Consider the following 17,061-nt stretch of genomic DNA (forward strand, 5'->3'; position numbering starts at 1 on the left):
TGCAAATTATTTTAGCGGGTGTGAAATGGTGCCAGGCGCTGTCTGTGACGCGGGTGATCCTGTCTGTGTCCCTTCCAGTCCCTAACATTCTGTGATCCCGTGGTGAGAAGGAACGTGCGGGGTGTCTGACCCCGTCCCGTCCCGTTTGCTCCTCCCGTGGGTTTTACAGCTGCCCCGTCTGCTCCCAGCCCCATGGGCCCCGCGGATTCTCGGGTTTATGTTAAAACAAGGATCTTTTGCTGCCCTTCGGACAGGGAAGGTTGTTTATCAGTCTGAGCCCGTTGGCTTTTGGGGTGTGTGGAGATGGGGCTCCCCGGTGTGGGGTGGGCTGGGTGACAGGGAGCTCAGTTTGAAGATGATGATCTCCCACAGGCAGCTCTGCGCTGATGCCACAGCTCCGAAGGGCTTTTTCTGCTGCTTGCTTTCCTTTTCACCCCAAATCCTGCGTGGCCAGCAGGGTTTAGCAGCAGCCCGCGCAGGGACCGCGAGAGGGGAGGTCTCAGCCTTGTCCCTCCTTGTCCCCACCATGTCCCGCCAGTCAGGGGCGTGAAGCACCAGGACCAGAGCTGCCCGGGGACAGTGGAGCCCAGTGCCAAACTGGTGACCCAGACAGGGAACAGGTTACAGGTGCCCTCGGGGACCGAAGTGGCTCTTGGGGATGGGGTTGTCCGATGGCTTCTCACAGCAGCTCCTGGGCACTGCCTGCCCTGTCCCTGCCCAGGGCTGGGGCTCTGCTCTCAGCCCTTGACAACTTCATGTGTGGGCAACAGAGAACCAGGACACAAAACCATCTTGGATTTATGTTGCAAGTCAGAGAAGGGAACGGAGCTGGTGAGGGGCTGGAGCACAAGTGTGATGGGAGCGGCTGAGGGAGCTGGGGGTTCAGCTGGAGAACAGGAGCTGAGGGGAGACCTTCTGATCTCTGAACTGCCTGAAAGGAGCTTGGAGCCAGGGGGGTCGGGCTCTGCTCCCCAGGAACAAGCGCCAGGAGCAGAGGAAACGGCCTCAAGTTGCGCCAGGGGAGGTTGAGGTTGGATGTGGGAACAATTTCTTCCCCAAAGGGCTGTGGGGCATTGGAACAGGCTGCCCAGGGCAGTGCTGGAGTCACCATCCCTGGAGGGCTGGACAGACGGACAGGAGGTTCTCAGGACATGGGGCAGTGCCAGGGGTGGGTTATGGTTGGACTCCATGATATTGAGGGGCTTTTCCAACCAGAAAGATTCTGTGATTCTATTATATGATTCTCCCTTCCAAGGCAGGTGTTACAGGACACTCATCCTACCCTCCCATGATGTTTCACCTCCCGGGAGTGGTTGTTTTCCAACAGGGATATTAATCCACGTTCTGCCACTTCCCACAGATGATTCTTGAGGACTCGCAGCACGGAGACCAAATGCAAGAGAAGATCCAGCAGTACCAGCAGGTCAGGCTGGTGCCGGCAGTGCTGGAGCAGGACTGGTGCGTGGTGGTTTCCAACCTGCTGGCCGTGCCGGAGCACGACACCCGGGAGAAGGTGCTGAAGACGGTGGCCGTGCTGATGGCGTTCTGCAGGGAGCGGTTCCGCGGGGACCCGGCGCTCGGCAGCACCCTCGGCCTCCTGCGCAGCGAGTACGAGGAGCTGGCGGCCCAGGAGCAGAGGGAAGGCGACAAAGACGGGTATTTCAAGGAACTCCTTGGCTCCATAAACACCATCATTCAGGAATTAAGATGAAAACAGCTGTCGATACAGTTCAATCCCAGATAATTCAGGGCAACAGCGTGAGTTTTGGTGGCACCGATGTACGTGCATTTCTGAATAAACTGGTGGACTAAATGCGATCCCCCCACTGGGTGAGTGCGCCAGCAGCTTATTATGGTAATTAAAATGTTTGGGGGCTTGTTTTCCTTTGCTGGGGTCCTGCTGGGAAAGCAGAGGTGCGCACCGTGGAGGAACGGGGCACGGTCTCAGCCCGCGGCGCCCGTCACCTCCAGCCGCGGTTCCTCGAGCGTGCTGAGCATCGTGGTCCGGGGTGGTTGGGCTGGGAGCACCGAGGGACTGTCCCGGTTGGGCAGCGTCTGTTCCCGCAGCTCTGATCTGCTGCTGTTCTCACACGGCAACACCCACGGTGTCTCTGATGCTTCACTTGCTTTGTACAAAGCATCTCAGTGCTCGGGAGCACCGTTTGCCTTTGGATCGTTTAGTGCCTGTACAGCACTGAGTGTCATTTCCTGGAATCCGTGACTGGGTGGGGTCTCTAATGAGCCCTGCTCGGAGCAGGACTGGCCCTTGGGCAGGTCCATGTGCCCGCAACCACCCCCAGGAATCCTGGCTCTTCCGCAGCCCCTTCTGCTGGGACACCAGCCATGTCCCCATGGTCCAAACCTCAGCCCTGGGCTGGCACAGCCATGGAACCACTGCTGCCGTGGGGCTGACCCACTGGGGAAACACTTGGTCCTGCAACAAAGCACTGAGGCTTTCTGCTTGGAGAGGAGAGGAGCAGAGAGAAAAGAGGAGAAAGAAGAAGGAGATGGTCTCCACCCCGTTGTCGTCTCCTGGGTCCTCTCACCTGAGCCGTTTCTGTTCTCCTGTCACACCAGGTGACGTGTCCTGTGGGCCCATCCCCAGCACTGCCAGGTGTGTGTTCTCAGGGCAGCTGGCAGCAGAGCCCAAACCCACCGGGATCAGGGGTTTGGGGGTCGGCCACAGGCACTGTGGGGCTGTTGTTCCCGTCCTGCTCCCTCCCCACAGGGCTGGTTTTCCACTGACACAGCTCTCAGATCGCCTGGCAGCCGGGTGCTGCCGACCCCTCTTGAAGGGCAGATTTTGGGGTCAGCAGCTCTTTCTCCACTTTACCCCGTGCTGGAACACGAGGTGGCGGCAGAGCCGGTGTCGGGGTCCCGGGCTGAACCGCAGAGTGAGGGCTGTGCTGGGTCAGCGCCCGGGTGCAGCGCGGCCAGGAGCCCCCTCTCTCATTCCTGTATTCGCTTTCACAATTGCTCTCTGGCAGTAACAGGTTTTTCAATCACCGCTGCTCCTGCCACCGCCGTGATGTCACCCCGGGGCTGCAGCACCACCGTGACCACCACCAGTGCCAAGAAATAAATCTAAAAAAGGCCATGTCTGGTGCCCCTGGTCCCCAGCCCCGAGCCGGGCCAGCGCGGCTTTGCTGCCGCCGTGCTTGCGCAGCACGGGCTGCTGGGGCTGCGGGGGTCCCTGGTTCACCCCCCTGGTTTCTCCCCCGCAGCGCCCAGGGCAGCGATGGGGCTGGCTCGAGGGGATCAGCCTTTCTTTATGCTAAAATATTTCTGGCTACCATTTACAGTGTGCGGTTCTCAGTTAAGTAGTGGGGCTAATTATAAATATTGATTCTTTTTTTTTTTTGGTCCTCTTTCTGGGTTTTGATTCAAATTCTTTGATTTGGATTAAAAATGTTTTCTCTCCTCTCTTTTCTCCTCTCCTCTCCTCTCCTTCTCTTTTTCTGGAATGCATTTCCCAGCTGATCCTAGCAGGGTTTTGCTTTGTAGATTAAAAAGAAAACCAAGGGTATCTGTATTTATATTTATGTCTGATGGCAATGGACGGGGTGAGCTCGGGAGGGGTTTCTGTGCAGAGCCTGAACGCGGGGGTGATGCCCCAGGGAAGCGGGGGGGTCCAGCCGGGGTGTCCGAGCTCAGGTTGCTCAGCCCAGCCTGGCCCTGGCGCTGTCACAGCTGCATTTAACCACGTGGGCAAGGTTTAACATCTATTTAAGGGGTGATCGGTGGAAAACCACCAGCAGGTGCAGCGACCCAGCTGGACCAGCCCTCCCTGTCAGCCCCCCAGTCGAACCCCCATCTCTAGTCCTGACCATCTTTACGCTGCGGTTCTGAGCAGCAGCTGCTCTGGCGGGTGCTGCTGCCCTGGGGACGGGGCCTGGGACCCCCGTACCCGGCACCCTGGTTGGTCCCCCCGCTGCAGGGTCTCAGGGAGGGAAAACAGCCCGTAACTGCGTCTGGGGTCACCGTCCCGTCCCCCTTGTGTGCCGCTCCCTGTGCCGGGGCTCCTGCAGCAGCAGGAGCGGTGCTGGGGGGGCACTGAACCCACCGGCGTGTTCCCTCGCTCGGGCAGAGCAGCGCAGCTGGGGAAGCGCGTGATGATAAACGGAAGCAAAAGGAAAGGAAGAAAAACCCCTGGCCTTGTTTACCCCAAGCCCTTTGGAAGTTCCCTGAAGACACTTGTGGTGCTGAAGATTTTTGGGGGCCTCTGGCACTGCTGCTGCTCAGTGACCTTTGCATCCAGCAGCTGTGTCCAAACCCACGTTCCCCCCACCCAAAGGGCTCCGGGCTCTATGCTGGGGGGCCAGGGGACTCCCACAGCCCTGGGCACCCCTGCAGCAGTGCTGGCGTTTGCTGGAGCAGCCCCGCGGACCCAGGGCTGAGGCATTTTGGGGAGGCAGATGCATTTGCGGGGCAGGGGGTTTGCAGTTAGGTTGCGCTGCCGGTTGGTCACCAGTACTAACAGCTGGTGTGGGGACACCCCACGCTCTGCGGTCCCGCAGCCGGACGCAGTGGGACCTTTGTGTTGGGGTCTCACTGCCAAAGGCCATTCAGCTCCCGCTGCCCTTGGGGCACAGACTTCGAGCGGGCACACCGGAGCCGAGCGCCGAGTGGGAAACACGTCCTTTAAACAGCATTAAACCTCAGCGCGGAAACCCTGACATGCAATTGAAGCAGCATAAATTCACTGTGGCTTGATTCACCACTGAATTGAATTAAGAGCACTTGAAATTTGGAGTAAGGCTGTCTCCCGGGGACTGAATGTGGTTTCACTAATACGCCGTTGCAGATAAGGCTGAGATAAAGCTCCCGGTGTGGCCTTGCTGGGTGCTGCCATCCCACAGCACTGCCAGGAACGTCCCCAGATCCTTGCTGCTCAGCAGGTATTGGAGTGTCTGGGGAGCAGCCGTGCACAGCGACACCCGCAGCCCGTCCTGCCCGGAGCCCCCGCGGGTCCCGTCCCTGTGATTTCCTCTGTCGCTGAGCAGGAGCGATGCCCAGCAGCCGGCAGGGCTGGGGGCTCCGCTCATCCCATGGTTGGGGAAGGCGGCTCAAACTTCACCCCTCTGCCCCGTGGCTGCCACAACCCGACCCAGCCGCACTCCTTCCCCCCGGCACAGGGTTCCCCTCCAGCAGCCACAGCGCGACCGCCTGCACCAGCCCTTCCCCAGCGCTTAATTGCATCAAGCAGTAATTACTGTAATTCTTTTCAATTGGCTCTCTAATAAAGTTGCAGCTTCACTGGTGTCGGGCCCCCCTTGCTGCTGCCTTGTGACGCTGTCGGTTTTGATGCAGACTGGAACTCTCGCACACATCGCGATCGGCACATTTACACGTTCTAAACCCTGAGCCGCTGCTCGCAGCATCTGGCGCCCAACACGCCGGAGGCCCCGGGGCTGCTTTGCTGGGGCGACACGAGCCGGCGCTGCTGCTGCTCCTGGGCTGGGGTTTGGGGTTCGCTGTGAGATCACACACCGCTGGTCACCAGCCGCCCTCCAGCCCCACAACGTTTGTGTTTGTCTACACAAAGCCCCATCCAGCCCTGACGTACACCAGGAGAACCAAGGTCACCCCTTGAGCCATGGAGCCATTGCAGGAATTCTTAAACACGGGTTTAAGAGCTGATCTTTGCTAAGCCAACGTCCTGTGCGCAGACACAGCTTGTCCAGCAGCACAAGTGTCCATAACCACATACCCAGCGACTCACTACAGCGTGGGCACTGGAAACGTGATTTAATGTGACACTAAATCCTCCTTCTGCCTCAGGGGACAGGGTGTGCTGCCCCAGCCCCGCGGTCCCGAGCGCAGCGGTCACAGGTCACCCCAGGAACAGCCCCACGGGGTCCTGCGAGGAGCAGGTGGGGACGGGCGCTGGGCCACGAGCACCCGCCTGCCCGCGGCACAACTGGAACCCAATGGGCATTTGTTGCTGGCTTGATGTCCTGAGCTGATACAGCAGGAAATAAACTGACATTTATTGAAAAGCTCAGGACATATAACTGTGTCTGTACATCTTAATACATGGGGTGGTTTTTAAAGGTCGTTAATAGATTGCATTTTGGGGGAGTAATGGATGTATTTTGAAGAGTCACTGAGCAGCCTGGGGAATGCAGCCTTAAGGTAATTACATTAGTGCAAGGAGAGCAAAAATTCATATGGTATGAAAGCAGTTAATAATTATATATATGCCAACAAGATGCACAGCTTACCTGTTTCATTAACCTTTGAGTGTCCCCCCCAGCACTGCCTGTTTGGGTGTTAAAGACACACGAAAACTAGTGTATCGTTGTTTAATATCTGTACTCGGCAGGCTAAAACGCTTGAAGACGTAATAGATTTGGTAAAGATCGCCCAAGAACTCCTTAGCTTAATTCTGATCAGCGTTTTGGTATTGTGACAGCAATAACCTTGATACAGTAAATTATAAGCTGATCAGGGTAAATAAAATTATAACATAACACTGCCAAGGGCTCAGCTCTCAAATTCAGCTGCAGTTTAAAGCATTAACTACAGAGCGGGCTGCTTTCCATTTTAATGGGCGCTTTACAGGAACAGCAAAGGCGACTGTGACCCGTGCAGGCGCTTCCTGTCCAACACCGGGCTCCACCGGTACGGGTAGAACACCCCGAGATTCGGAACATTTAAATACGACAGCGAAATTGTACCTTGTGGCCAGAGTTACCACAATAACGGAGTCTGAATTGCAGCTGAGCAAACCCCATTTGCTGGGTGCGCCGGAGGCCCGAGGGACGCAGAGCAATTATGAGAAACCAGCACAAAGCCCATTTGCATCTGAATGGCGGGCGGGGGCGCGGGGGCCGTTCACACCACACAATGCTGGGCTGGTGAAAGCAACTTTATTAGTGTCCCGCAGCAAAATACATTAGTAATTTGTAACCAGGCATTAGAATTCCCGTCCGGTGTGGTACAGAAGTAATGAACCGCCCTGGTGATCGTGTTCTGCTGGGTGCTGCCCGGCGCAGGCGCGCTCCGAAACCCCTCGGAAACACGAAAACCCCTTGAAAACCCCTCGGGAACGCGCATGGGGCGCAGGTGGAGCCGGCCCGGGGGGAACGGCCCCAGAGCCCCGGGGAGTGGACGCCAGGACCACGGAGCACCCAGCGCCCCAGCAAACCCCCCCCAGCCAGGGATGCGGCCGCTCCAGCTGTTCCAGCTGTGCACTGCGGCGGTGTCATAACCCTCGAGCATACAGAGCTTGTTCCCCCTCCACCCCACACCAGGAATACACTCATACATACAACACTTTAAATTTTTTTGAGTGAAAGGATCTAATTTTCCTCTCTTGATCACAATGAGAACGCAGTCTCGGAGTAGCACGATTCGACTGTTAGTGTTAACCATTAGTGTTAACCATTAGTGTTACTGTAAAATCCTCTTTGGTTATAGAATATTTTATTTAAAGCGAGATTATACAAAATAATTCTCCGCTAGAAATACACCCCTGAAATCTAAAAGCAATCTAAATTAACACACTCCCGCAGGCTGAAGCTATATTGATAGGCCTTATACATTTGAGTATTTCCCCACGTCATCTAAACAAAGTTATCAAAATTATATTAAGTAAATACACTTTGAGGAATAGTAAACTTTTGAAAAATCCTTAGAATATTAAAAGTAGAGTTCTGGAAGTAGCAGTAGTGGGCTAGAGAAGAAAAATAACCAGAGACCTCCCTTTAGATGCTTTCCATGGCCTTGAACTCGCTGAGCGCCTGCACCGGGTTGACGTGTTTTTTCTGGGACGCCCTCTTGATTTTCGTTTGGGTTTCATCTTGTTTCTCCCTCTTGACCAGGGGTTTCTTCTCCGGAGCCTTCATCTTCCAGGACACGGCGGGCAGGTTGAGCGACGCCATGCCCTGCGACTTCTGGTACTTGGTGGAGGCCACGTAGGAGGCCTTGACGGTTTGCACCACCGCGTTCATCAGGTTCTTGGCTGCTTGGATGAGGGACATGGCGCTGTCCACCTGCCAAACCGCAGCACACGAGCGTTACGTGCCGGAACAAACACCGTATTCCAGAAAACAGGACAGGCCTGGGGTGTGAGAGCACTCGAAAACTGATTTTTCTGGGTTTTCTTTTGAAATCTGAGGTTCTAAAATCAAGGTGGGGTTTTGCTTTGGACACAAATCAAATCCCAAGCACAACGTCTTCCTGTGATCTGTGCCCCTTCTGTAGAAAGGGCAATCAGGAAGGTTTGTGTGCTGCTGTTTGCTTTTGTGACTAAGCTTTAACAGGAGCTTATTCTCTAATGAAATTAATAAAGCTGTAGTAATATCTTAATCACTGCCAGTAAATATTGAAATGAGTCCAGAATATTAACCTGTGTTGGAAAGGAAGGGATGCAACTGCATCCTCAGCCAGGTCTGGAGCCTTTTCCCAGGTGGTTCCTGACTTACAAGAGCTTTAAAATGAGGAAAAAAAGCTCCAGAGTCAGGTGTATGGATGGGAAGGATGTTTTGGTGAAGAGAGTTTTACCTTGGACAGGTGAAGGCCCTGGACTGGCACAGATCTCTATCTGATAACCTGGCAGAGGTTCAACGCTAGTCCTGGCACTATTCACCCCAGCACACAGGCTCGTGGAGAGCGGATAAAAGCCGGAGATGAGTCTACAGATGCCAGCCTGTTCATATAACTGATTTATGGCAGAAGGGTATGTAAATCCTGAAGACACAGAGCAACGGCAGTAAAACCCCGCAGTACGAATTACGGTGCAGTGACACATCAGCCTCTGACGGCACGATGCCCTCGGCTCCCGCGACCGGGGCGTGGGGCACAGCGCCTCTTGGGCACGTCTGCCACCGCCAGCTCGGGCTTGTTTGTACCAAAGAGATGTGCTAATAAGTGTACGCACTTGAAATACCTGAATGATAGGACAGGGTTAATTTTTTTTGCCATTTGCTTTCAAGATTTCAGGTTCAATACTGGGTTATCAGCCCTTTCTGTCCTGCCTCAGTTGTGACATGGGTGGGCAAACAAGTATCAGTGATCAAACGTACCCATTAGGGCAAGGAAGAATATGCCAGAAGAAATTCAAAATGTAGCTCTACTCCCTCCCCCCACACTCACATCTGGATTGCTCTCCGGAGGAGGCATTTCATGAACTATGGTGAAAAATGCTTTGCTAAGTAACGGCTGGCGTGAGGAAGCCGCTGGCCTAGGGCAGCTCTTCGCTGCCGTAAACCAGAGCAGGCACCAACAGTCCCTGCGCCCTTCGGGGCACAGCTCTTCTGAAACACGAACACCCCCGGAGCACTGCGGGACCCCAGCGTGGCCAGGGCTGCGCAGAGACACAGGGCAGGCTCAGCTCTGCTGCTTAAAGTGGTTTAGCCTCACCAAGAGTGACAAACGCTCTGGAACAACAGTGGGGTACACAAAGGAGAGGTGAATCTGTCTACAAACACAGCTGAGTAGGAAAAGTGGAGCCTCTATTTGTATTTTCCTCCCTTTCAAAGTGTCTCCTTCAAGAACAACGAAGCAGTGCAGGCAGCATTATAAACTTTGCCTACATTAAAACTTTGACTGAATGCTCCAGGATCTCTCGTCTATATTTTATATTATTTAGCGTTAAAGCTTAGCTTGGAATAACTGTTACCCTTGGAAGAAAAACCGCCCAGAGCAGACATGTCCCAGCCCATACGTACCCCAGACACAACCAGCTCCCCGCCCAGGTTCTGCACTTCAGCCTTCACTTTGCTGCAGATGTTCAGCTGGTGGCAATAGAGCGCGATGCGCTGCAGGTAGGCCAGCAGGTCCTGCTTGCACGCAGAGTCGGGGCACTGCGAAAACAAAGGGCGAGTTTTACTGTGCGACCAGGGAGACTAGAACAGGAATCACTTACGGAGGAACCAGACAGCTCTGTTCTGAAATAACAAATGTGCTCCAGAGATTATGCCGCTTTCTGCTGAGCTTTGGTTTTCAGACTGAGCGATACCTGGGCATCACTAGATATAAAAACCAGAAGCAATAAACATGGGCTGTCAGAACACGGGGGCAGGCGCTGGAGAAAATCACTGGGGCTCCTTTGAGCTGCACGGCCGCCCTTGGGCTCGCTGCGAGGAGGAGCGAGATGAAGGATGGTGCCCACAGCAGGGTTGGTGCCTACAAAAGGCCCTTCCTGCACACTGTACAGGACACAGCAGCAACGATTTGACACTCAGGATCACAATTTGCCACTAGCAGATGTTACCCGATCCAGTCGCAATTCTCCATCTTCAGTATTTTAAGCTAGGAAATGACAAACCCCAACAGTTACTCAATTACATGCAGCAAAGTAGATATTTCCCTGACTCCTGCTCCCATTTCTTAGCAGTGTGGAAACCAGATTTCTCGCCAGGTATGAAATAAAATTTTTCAAGTGCTCGCTGAAGCACTCATCTATAAGATAAAAGTTACTTTTTCAGCTCTGCAATTGAAAGCCTAGGTAGGCACTGGAGACTGCAGGGAGTTCGGAAAGCTGTTTTCTCCAGCACAAACGAAGGGCCATCCCGTGCTTTGCAGAACCGAGCGGTGAGATGATTAATGAGGCAGTCTCACGCTGGATTTCAAACCAAGAGGAGCCCTGCTGAGCCCTGCCAGAGTCCAAACCGGGATCTGCAAGCATAAGACAAAAAGGCTACGGGAAACCTTTAACTACCCATCGCAGTCCTGTGGTATCTTTAGGAATGGCAGCGAGTGCGGTGGGCAGCGTTTCCAAAGAGGAACGGGGCGTCTCAGACCCGCTTGGCTGGGTGAACACGGTGAATAAAGCAGCCGGCACGCACGGAGCTCCACACGTTTGCCCGCCGGACCGTGGTGCTGCTGCCGAAGGGACCCCAGGCAGGCTGCTGGGCTCCTGCCCCGCGTGTGCAGCACGAGCAGTGACACCAGAGTGACACCAGACAGCTCCCAGCTGGTAAACGCTGCAGTGCTGGCCAGCTCTCACCTCCGGCAGCGCCCAAGAGGACGGATTTCAACACATTTGTGATGGCAGAAGGTGTTGCAATAGGGATGCCGGGGATATGAGGGTACAACGGGTGATGTTCCGGCAGATCAGCCCCTGCCGGGATCTCCCACCCTCCCCAGATGGCTGCACCCCATCCAGAAACTCCTGAAAGCTCCACCATCCAGGCTCTTGGCACCCAATTCCTGGTCACTAAATGCAGGTTTACACCAGCCCGTACACACACGCATGTGCAGAATCCAAATGCTTTTGTATGGCCTCACAGCATAACTCAACTCAGCATCAAGTGGGGCGACTGCCCTCCACCTCTGCCCGACGCTGTTTGTCCCCGAGAAGCCAGGACCTTCTGCCTCCAGACAAGCACCAAAATCCACAGGAACCACGAGTGGCCTCAGTGAGCTAAGGAGAAGACACGGAGAGGCTTCCCTTCCCCCTTCCCGCAGCACCTGCTCTCTGCCCACTGAACAGCCGCTCCAAGACGGGCGCAGTTGGTGAGAGCTCTTCTCCACGCACCACATGCACAGCAAAACCCCGTTTCACCTGCTGCCCTCATCCTCTACAACGGACCATCCAACGAAGATTCATAATGCACGTGCTGTGACTGGAAGAACAATCTTCAATGTGGAATCAGTTTACCACTTCACTCAAGCTTATTGCTTCTGGCCACACAGCCTCTCCTTCCAGAGCAAGGTGAAAATCCCCTCCTGCTGTCAGCAGTGGTGTCAGAACCCTACTTCTCATTGCAGACCTCTCCTCGGCTCCAGCCGAGCTGTGCGGCAGGCAAGCGGGAGCACGAGCTTCCCGGTACGTACAGGCTCAGCAGCAGTGCGCAGCAGAGCAGGGCGGCGCGTTGCACAGGCAGAGGTGAGCGAACGGGTCACGCTCACAGGGAGCTGCGGCTTCCCACAACACACACTGCACTGCCTTTTGGATTTATTTGTATTAATAAATACATCTGTGTTTTTCCAGGGCCAGAACAAGTGGGGTTTTGACCCCGTGTGGTATTTCGGCACACTGTACTAGATGTGCATACAGATGGCACCGTACGGCGGGCTGCGGAGCTGGGACCCCAGGCAGCGCAGACACACACTCTGCACTGCAAGGGGGTTTTGGCGAGCCAGGACAAGCACGTCAGGCCGTGCGACACAGCCTACGGACATTTGGATGGTTTTACGGGCATCTGACCCAGTGTGGCCATAAACTAACAGAAATCACCTTCTCAGTCCCAAGGAAGGTAACGAAACACCCAAAGTACCCGCAATTCTTACACAGGCACGTTGCTTCCATCTGTGAAGTGAAACCCGTGAATAACGCACAGCAAAGCTTGCTGGTTAATTTTTTAAGCTAATCAATATTAGTCAGCAGTACAAGATGTTTTAGAGAAAGTCCACAAATAGCGTCAGCCAAAGAGCTAATGAAAAGCTGAAATTACCATTTTGGAAAATGCTCTCCATCTCCCAAACAGCTCATCTAACAAAGTGAACGAGCAGCACAGCGGCAGATTGAATTGAATGTTGACAAATGCACAATACGGCACGTCAGAAGGACCGCTACACAATTCAAGGTACTTTATGGGCTGTGGGTTTATGGAAACCATTTAAGGAAAGACACTCTCAAGGAAAGAGGCTGCCGCATGCTTACTGATGGCTGAAGGAGGCAGCGAGACATTAGTGGGGGAAGCGGTTGAATAGGAAATATTATTTGGTTGTATATATCAATATGATGTGAATTGGAAAACCGCATTTGATACTGTGTGTGCCATTTCTAGGAGCGGAATAGAGAATTCAGTTCAAAGACAGGTGATGTTTGAATAGAGATGTAATACAAGATAAAAAAGAACATCAACAAAAGACACTGCAGGTGACTGCATGAGCCCTGTCCTCTCCTGTGCAGAACACTCAGATAAAACCCAAAAGGCAAGAATATCAACACCGATTAAGAAAGATGACATTATTGTATTAACCTACAACAGCCACAGGCTCTGCAGAGCTGGCTTGGGAGGATTCCCAGACGACGGCCACAGCGGATAGCCATGGTGCCAACAGAAACCAAGGGGGTGGGGGACACCCCCGCCTCCCCAGACCCCCAGAATGAGACGCTGCCGCAGACCCAGCAGTGGCTGCTGGCCAAGGCTCCGCTGGTTGCTCCAGGTCAAATCCCGAATCCGTTCCGAACAGAGCGAACATGCACACACAATCACTTCCTACCACCCCAGCTGAGCCTGCAGAGAAGCAGAATCACCTTTTTTGCCCTTTTTGCAAAGGAAGGGGGCAGGAAAGACCGAAGAGCTCTCCTGTGGCGTGTGCTGGTTAAGAAAAGCCCACAGCCCCCACCTCGGTGACAACCAGTGACAGAACAAGGGGCAATGGGTTCAAACTGGAACACAGGAGATTCCATTTAAATTTGAGAAGCAACTTGTTCCCGGTGAGGGTGGCAGAGCCTGGCCCAGGCTGCCCAGGGAGGTTGTGGAGTCTCCTTCTCTGCAGACATTCAAACCCACCTGGACACCTTCCTGTGGAACCTCAGCTGGGTGTTCCTGCTCCGGGGGGATTGCACTGGATGAGCTTTCCAGGGCCCTTCAATCCCTGACATTCTGGGATTCTGTGATCCTGTGATCTCCACATGTCTGGTAAGCGTGAGCAACTGCAGAGCCTTTGCTTCCTCTCTGTATCTCCAGCTGAGGGATGGACACCGCTGTACCAGCAATTCCTCGACCCCCTTTGATTTAACCATCGCACATTGATACAACCTGCCACCACTATCAGCGAGAAAAAGCAATGGCATTTTTCTTTTGCTTTGCAAATATTTCAACGTTGAAAACAATAATATGGAGAATCGTTGTCTTGCTGCCCATCATTTTTCTTTGTGTTGTGCTCATAACTTCTTCATATTCCCCCATTCAAAACAATCAGGCTGCTGTTTCGAGTGAAAGACAGAACACCTTTGGGAAAACCCGACGGCTGGACACTTTTCAGCAGACGTGAAATACCTCGGATAATAGCTTCAATGGTTTCAAAGGCAACGCGCTGTACAGCTGCCTGACAGCAGGAGTTAGGAGATCCTGACACACCGACACGAGGGGTCGTGAGTCACCCGGTGTCACATGGCGAACAGGCCATAAAACCTCGTCCCGTGGTTAGGAGCTGTCGGGAAGGCGTTAGAGCCGCCTGTGCGCACGTCCAGGTGACCGTCACACAGCTCACGCCAACACATCGCTATGGAACACGAGCACGGCTGATGGAACCTGCACACTGCGAGTGCGAGCGGAGCGTGGAGTCAGGGAAAATACAGCTATATTCTTGTCAAAATGACTAACTGTACAGTCCTGCTCATATTCATCTTTAAACACCTTCTTAATCTTTTACATTTTTAAGAGCCTTACTTCCACTAAAAGGAACCGTTTAGTTTTCTTCTATATTTGGAAATGGCTCGGTGCAGAAAACCGTAGACCAAGTTTGCATAAAACATGTGAATTGAAGAAAAAAAAGCATTGTAAACCTTCAGCACAAGATCCCCTGAGACCTCCAAGACAAACTGCTCCGTGCTTCATTTACCTGCAGCAGAGGCGCACCTGAGTCTTCCAGAAACACGGCTGTCAAACTGCTCCAGCAAGGACACTCCTTTTCAACAACACTTTTCAACGTTATTTCCCCATCGAACATTTCTCACTGCATTATTAATAAATTAGGCCGATGACAACATCCTCCGGATGCAACATTTAAAGAGAGATCTGCATTACAAAGATTTACCTCCAGAGTGACAGGTTTTATTTAAAACCTCACATTCTGAATTTAAATTCGGAGAAGGACTGAAAAGCATCTGACAGCTGTACAAAATCAAGTTTAGCCCATGATCTCAAACTTAACCTACCTGCATTTCATGGTCTCTCTTGAAGGCAGAATATTATTACTAATGCTGATGTTTCTCTGCAATTTGGGTGTGGACCGAGACCAAAGGCGCTTTTGCTTGACCCAGCCCAGTTTCTGAAGCGGCTCAGGACAGGCAGATGTGTTGCATACAACCCTGGGCTGGCCATACTTGTTCAATCCTATAGAATTCTTTTCAAACGCCCTTGTACATATATCACAACACCACGCACAACAGCCTGGGACAGCGTAGCAAATACCTGAGTCACTACGTGCCGTCCTCAAAAGTCTCCATCAGCTCTGACCGGACACACAAAAAATACTAGGGATTTTTGACCATCTATGAAGCATTTGAAAACTGTTAATATTAAAAAGTTGCTTCAATATTCCATATTCAATATTGAATATTAAAGGTTGTGCAGTAGGTCACGTGCAATAATTGTGGTGTTGGCTATGCAGTCTCATCATTGCTTTGGGAAGTACTGGGCATATTCTGAGCATGACAGAAGTGACACAAATTCAGTTTCAGTCCTGTTCAGTTAGAGAAACTGGCCTAGATACTGTGGGACATGCAGCAGTGGTGCCACATCGCTACTTTAAAATGGTAGGTGCTTGATTTAAGGGAAGGAGCTGCTTGTGTCAGCGCTGGACAGGCTCGCTGCCCACACTGCTTCGGGTGGCAGCGGCGCAGAGAGGACAAACAGGCTAAACCTTCCAGCAGCAAACGTGGAAAATCAGTTTAAAAGCCCCCAAACCTGAAAACTAAACACATTTTCCTGTCTGCAGTACTAACAGATCTCCTATTGGTCACTTGTGCTGGAGGCTTACGGAAATGACTTGTGACTTACGTGGTCAGCGATGGTCCGTCCCAGCTTGTCCATCCTCGACCCAGCCTCCGCAATCTTCTTGGCTGCGCTAATCACATCTGACGTGTTTTTCAGTGGACCTTTACCTCTGGCAAAACAGAGCAGAGTCAACCTTCTAGCACCAGAAAACCAGAAGGGTGAACTGTACTTTGCTTTACTTCTCCTGTTCCATAGAGTACTGAAGTGATTCCTTGCCCAAACTGCATAAGGTGGCACAGAAATGGGTGTAACCATTCACCTTCATTCTCAAGAGCTTCCCCCTTCCAACCCCTCCCCATATTTAGAGTATATCTAGGAATAAAAACATCTTAAATTGTACTGTTTTAAGCAACATAATAATGATAAGAGATGACATTTTAGAAGACAGATTTGCAATTTTCATGGGATGCAACATCAAATTTAAAAAATAGCGTTGTATAAAATCTGGCAAATGAATTTCAAAAGGCATCAACCCCCCTCTTTTTCTTTTGCAAATAACTGTACTAGGAACTATTTCTGCAGTATAGCAGTATTAAGAAGCCCATAGAATTTAATGTGGTAAGGAACTGAGCATATATATATATATATATATGTGTGTATATATATATATACATATACTCCTTGGGACAAAAATCACCCTTAGGAAGGAAAGAAAGACAGGCAATGACTGCTGCGTATCTATAGCTCAATTTAAACAGTTATTACCACCCAGTCACTGCATACTAATGCATCTCCCAAGTTAACATACAGATTTAATAGGGCAACATTTAAAGGAAATTATAAGAAGTTAGGCTCTAAGAGTACTTGCAAAATCTTCCACTGCAAGATCAGCATCCCCGCCCGTTCTGAGAAGGTGCTGTGCGCACACGTTAAAAAGACTCACCTGGTGAAGTCTGTCATTTCCATCATAATCATACACATTTGTTTGGCCAGAACAATTATATCGTTACCGCTGTCATCCCATTTGGATACTTCAGCATCCAATTTACTCTTTTCTTCCTGGAAGCTCGCGACTTGCTCGGCAATCTTTGCTTTTTGTTCTTGCGGGAGCTGGGCCATGATAGCCTGGAAGACAGAGTTTGCTCACCTTGCCTTACGGTGCCACGTGTAGAACATTTCACTAATAACCAATTTAAGTCACATAGACGGGGGGATAAAACTTTCATAGCAAGGCTCTACCTTGAGGCTTTACAGAACCATTTCCCTCCATTTTGAACCATCAAATTGTTAGACACCAAACAAGTTGCCAGATATTACCATCCACCAAAGAAAAATGGCACGAAGAGGAGGGACTTGCCTTTTCTACAAGATTTAAGGGTTTTAAAAGGAAGCGCCACTTGGGTGTCTTTCAGTGTTGCAATGCGCACAAGAAATACGA

General features: G+C 52.1%; 2 protein-coding genes across 4 annotated transcripts in view; one reads left to right on the forward strand and one right to left on the reverse strand.

The window, feature by feature from the left end:
* The window catches only part of SIL1 (SIL1 nucleotide exchange factor), a 101,462-nt gene extending 99,644 nt beyond the window's left edge, over positions 1-1,818 (forward strand). For all 3 annotated transcript variants that reach the window (XM_065849417.2, XM_065849418.2, XM_065849419.2), the window contains exon 11: positions 1,361-1,818. In XM_065849417.2, coding sequence (XP_065705489.1) covers positions 1,361-1,711 — 351 coding nt within the window. In that variant the 3' untranslated portion in view covers positions 1,712-1,818. The remainder of the gene's footprint in view (positions 1-1,360) is intronic.
* Positions 1,819-6,853: 5,035 nt separating this feature from the next.
* CTNNA1 (catenin alpha 1) overlaps positions 6,854-17,061 on the reverse strand; it is a 112,744-nt gene continuing 102,536 nt past the window's right edge. Inside the window, exons 15-18 of the mRNA XM_065848762.2 lie at positions 16,567-16,748; positions 15,687-15,792; positions 9,675-9,809; positions 6,854-7,997 (exon numbers count right to left, since the gene is read on the reverse strand). Coding sequence (XP_065704834.1) covers positions 7,710-7,997; positions 9,675-9,809; positions 15,687-15,792; positions 16,567-16,748 — 711 coding nt within the window. The 3' untranslated portion in view covers positions 6,854-7,709. The remainder of the gene's footprint in view (positions 7,998-9,674; positions 9,810-15,686; positions 15,793-16,566; positions 16,749-17,061) is intronic.

Source organism: Patagioenas fasciata, chromosome 14 (genome assembly GCF_037038585.1).
Source record: "Patagioenas fasciata isolate bPatFas1 chromosome 14, bPatFas1.hap1, whole genome shotgun sequence".
In the NCBI taxonomy this organism is placed as follows: Eukaryota; Metazoa; Chordata; class Aves; order Columbiformes; family Columbidae; genus Patagioenas; species Patagioenas fasciata.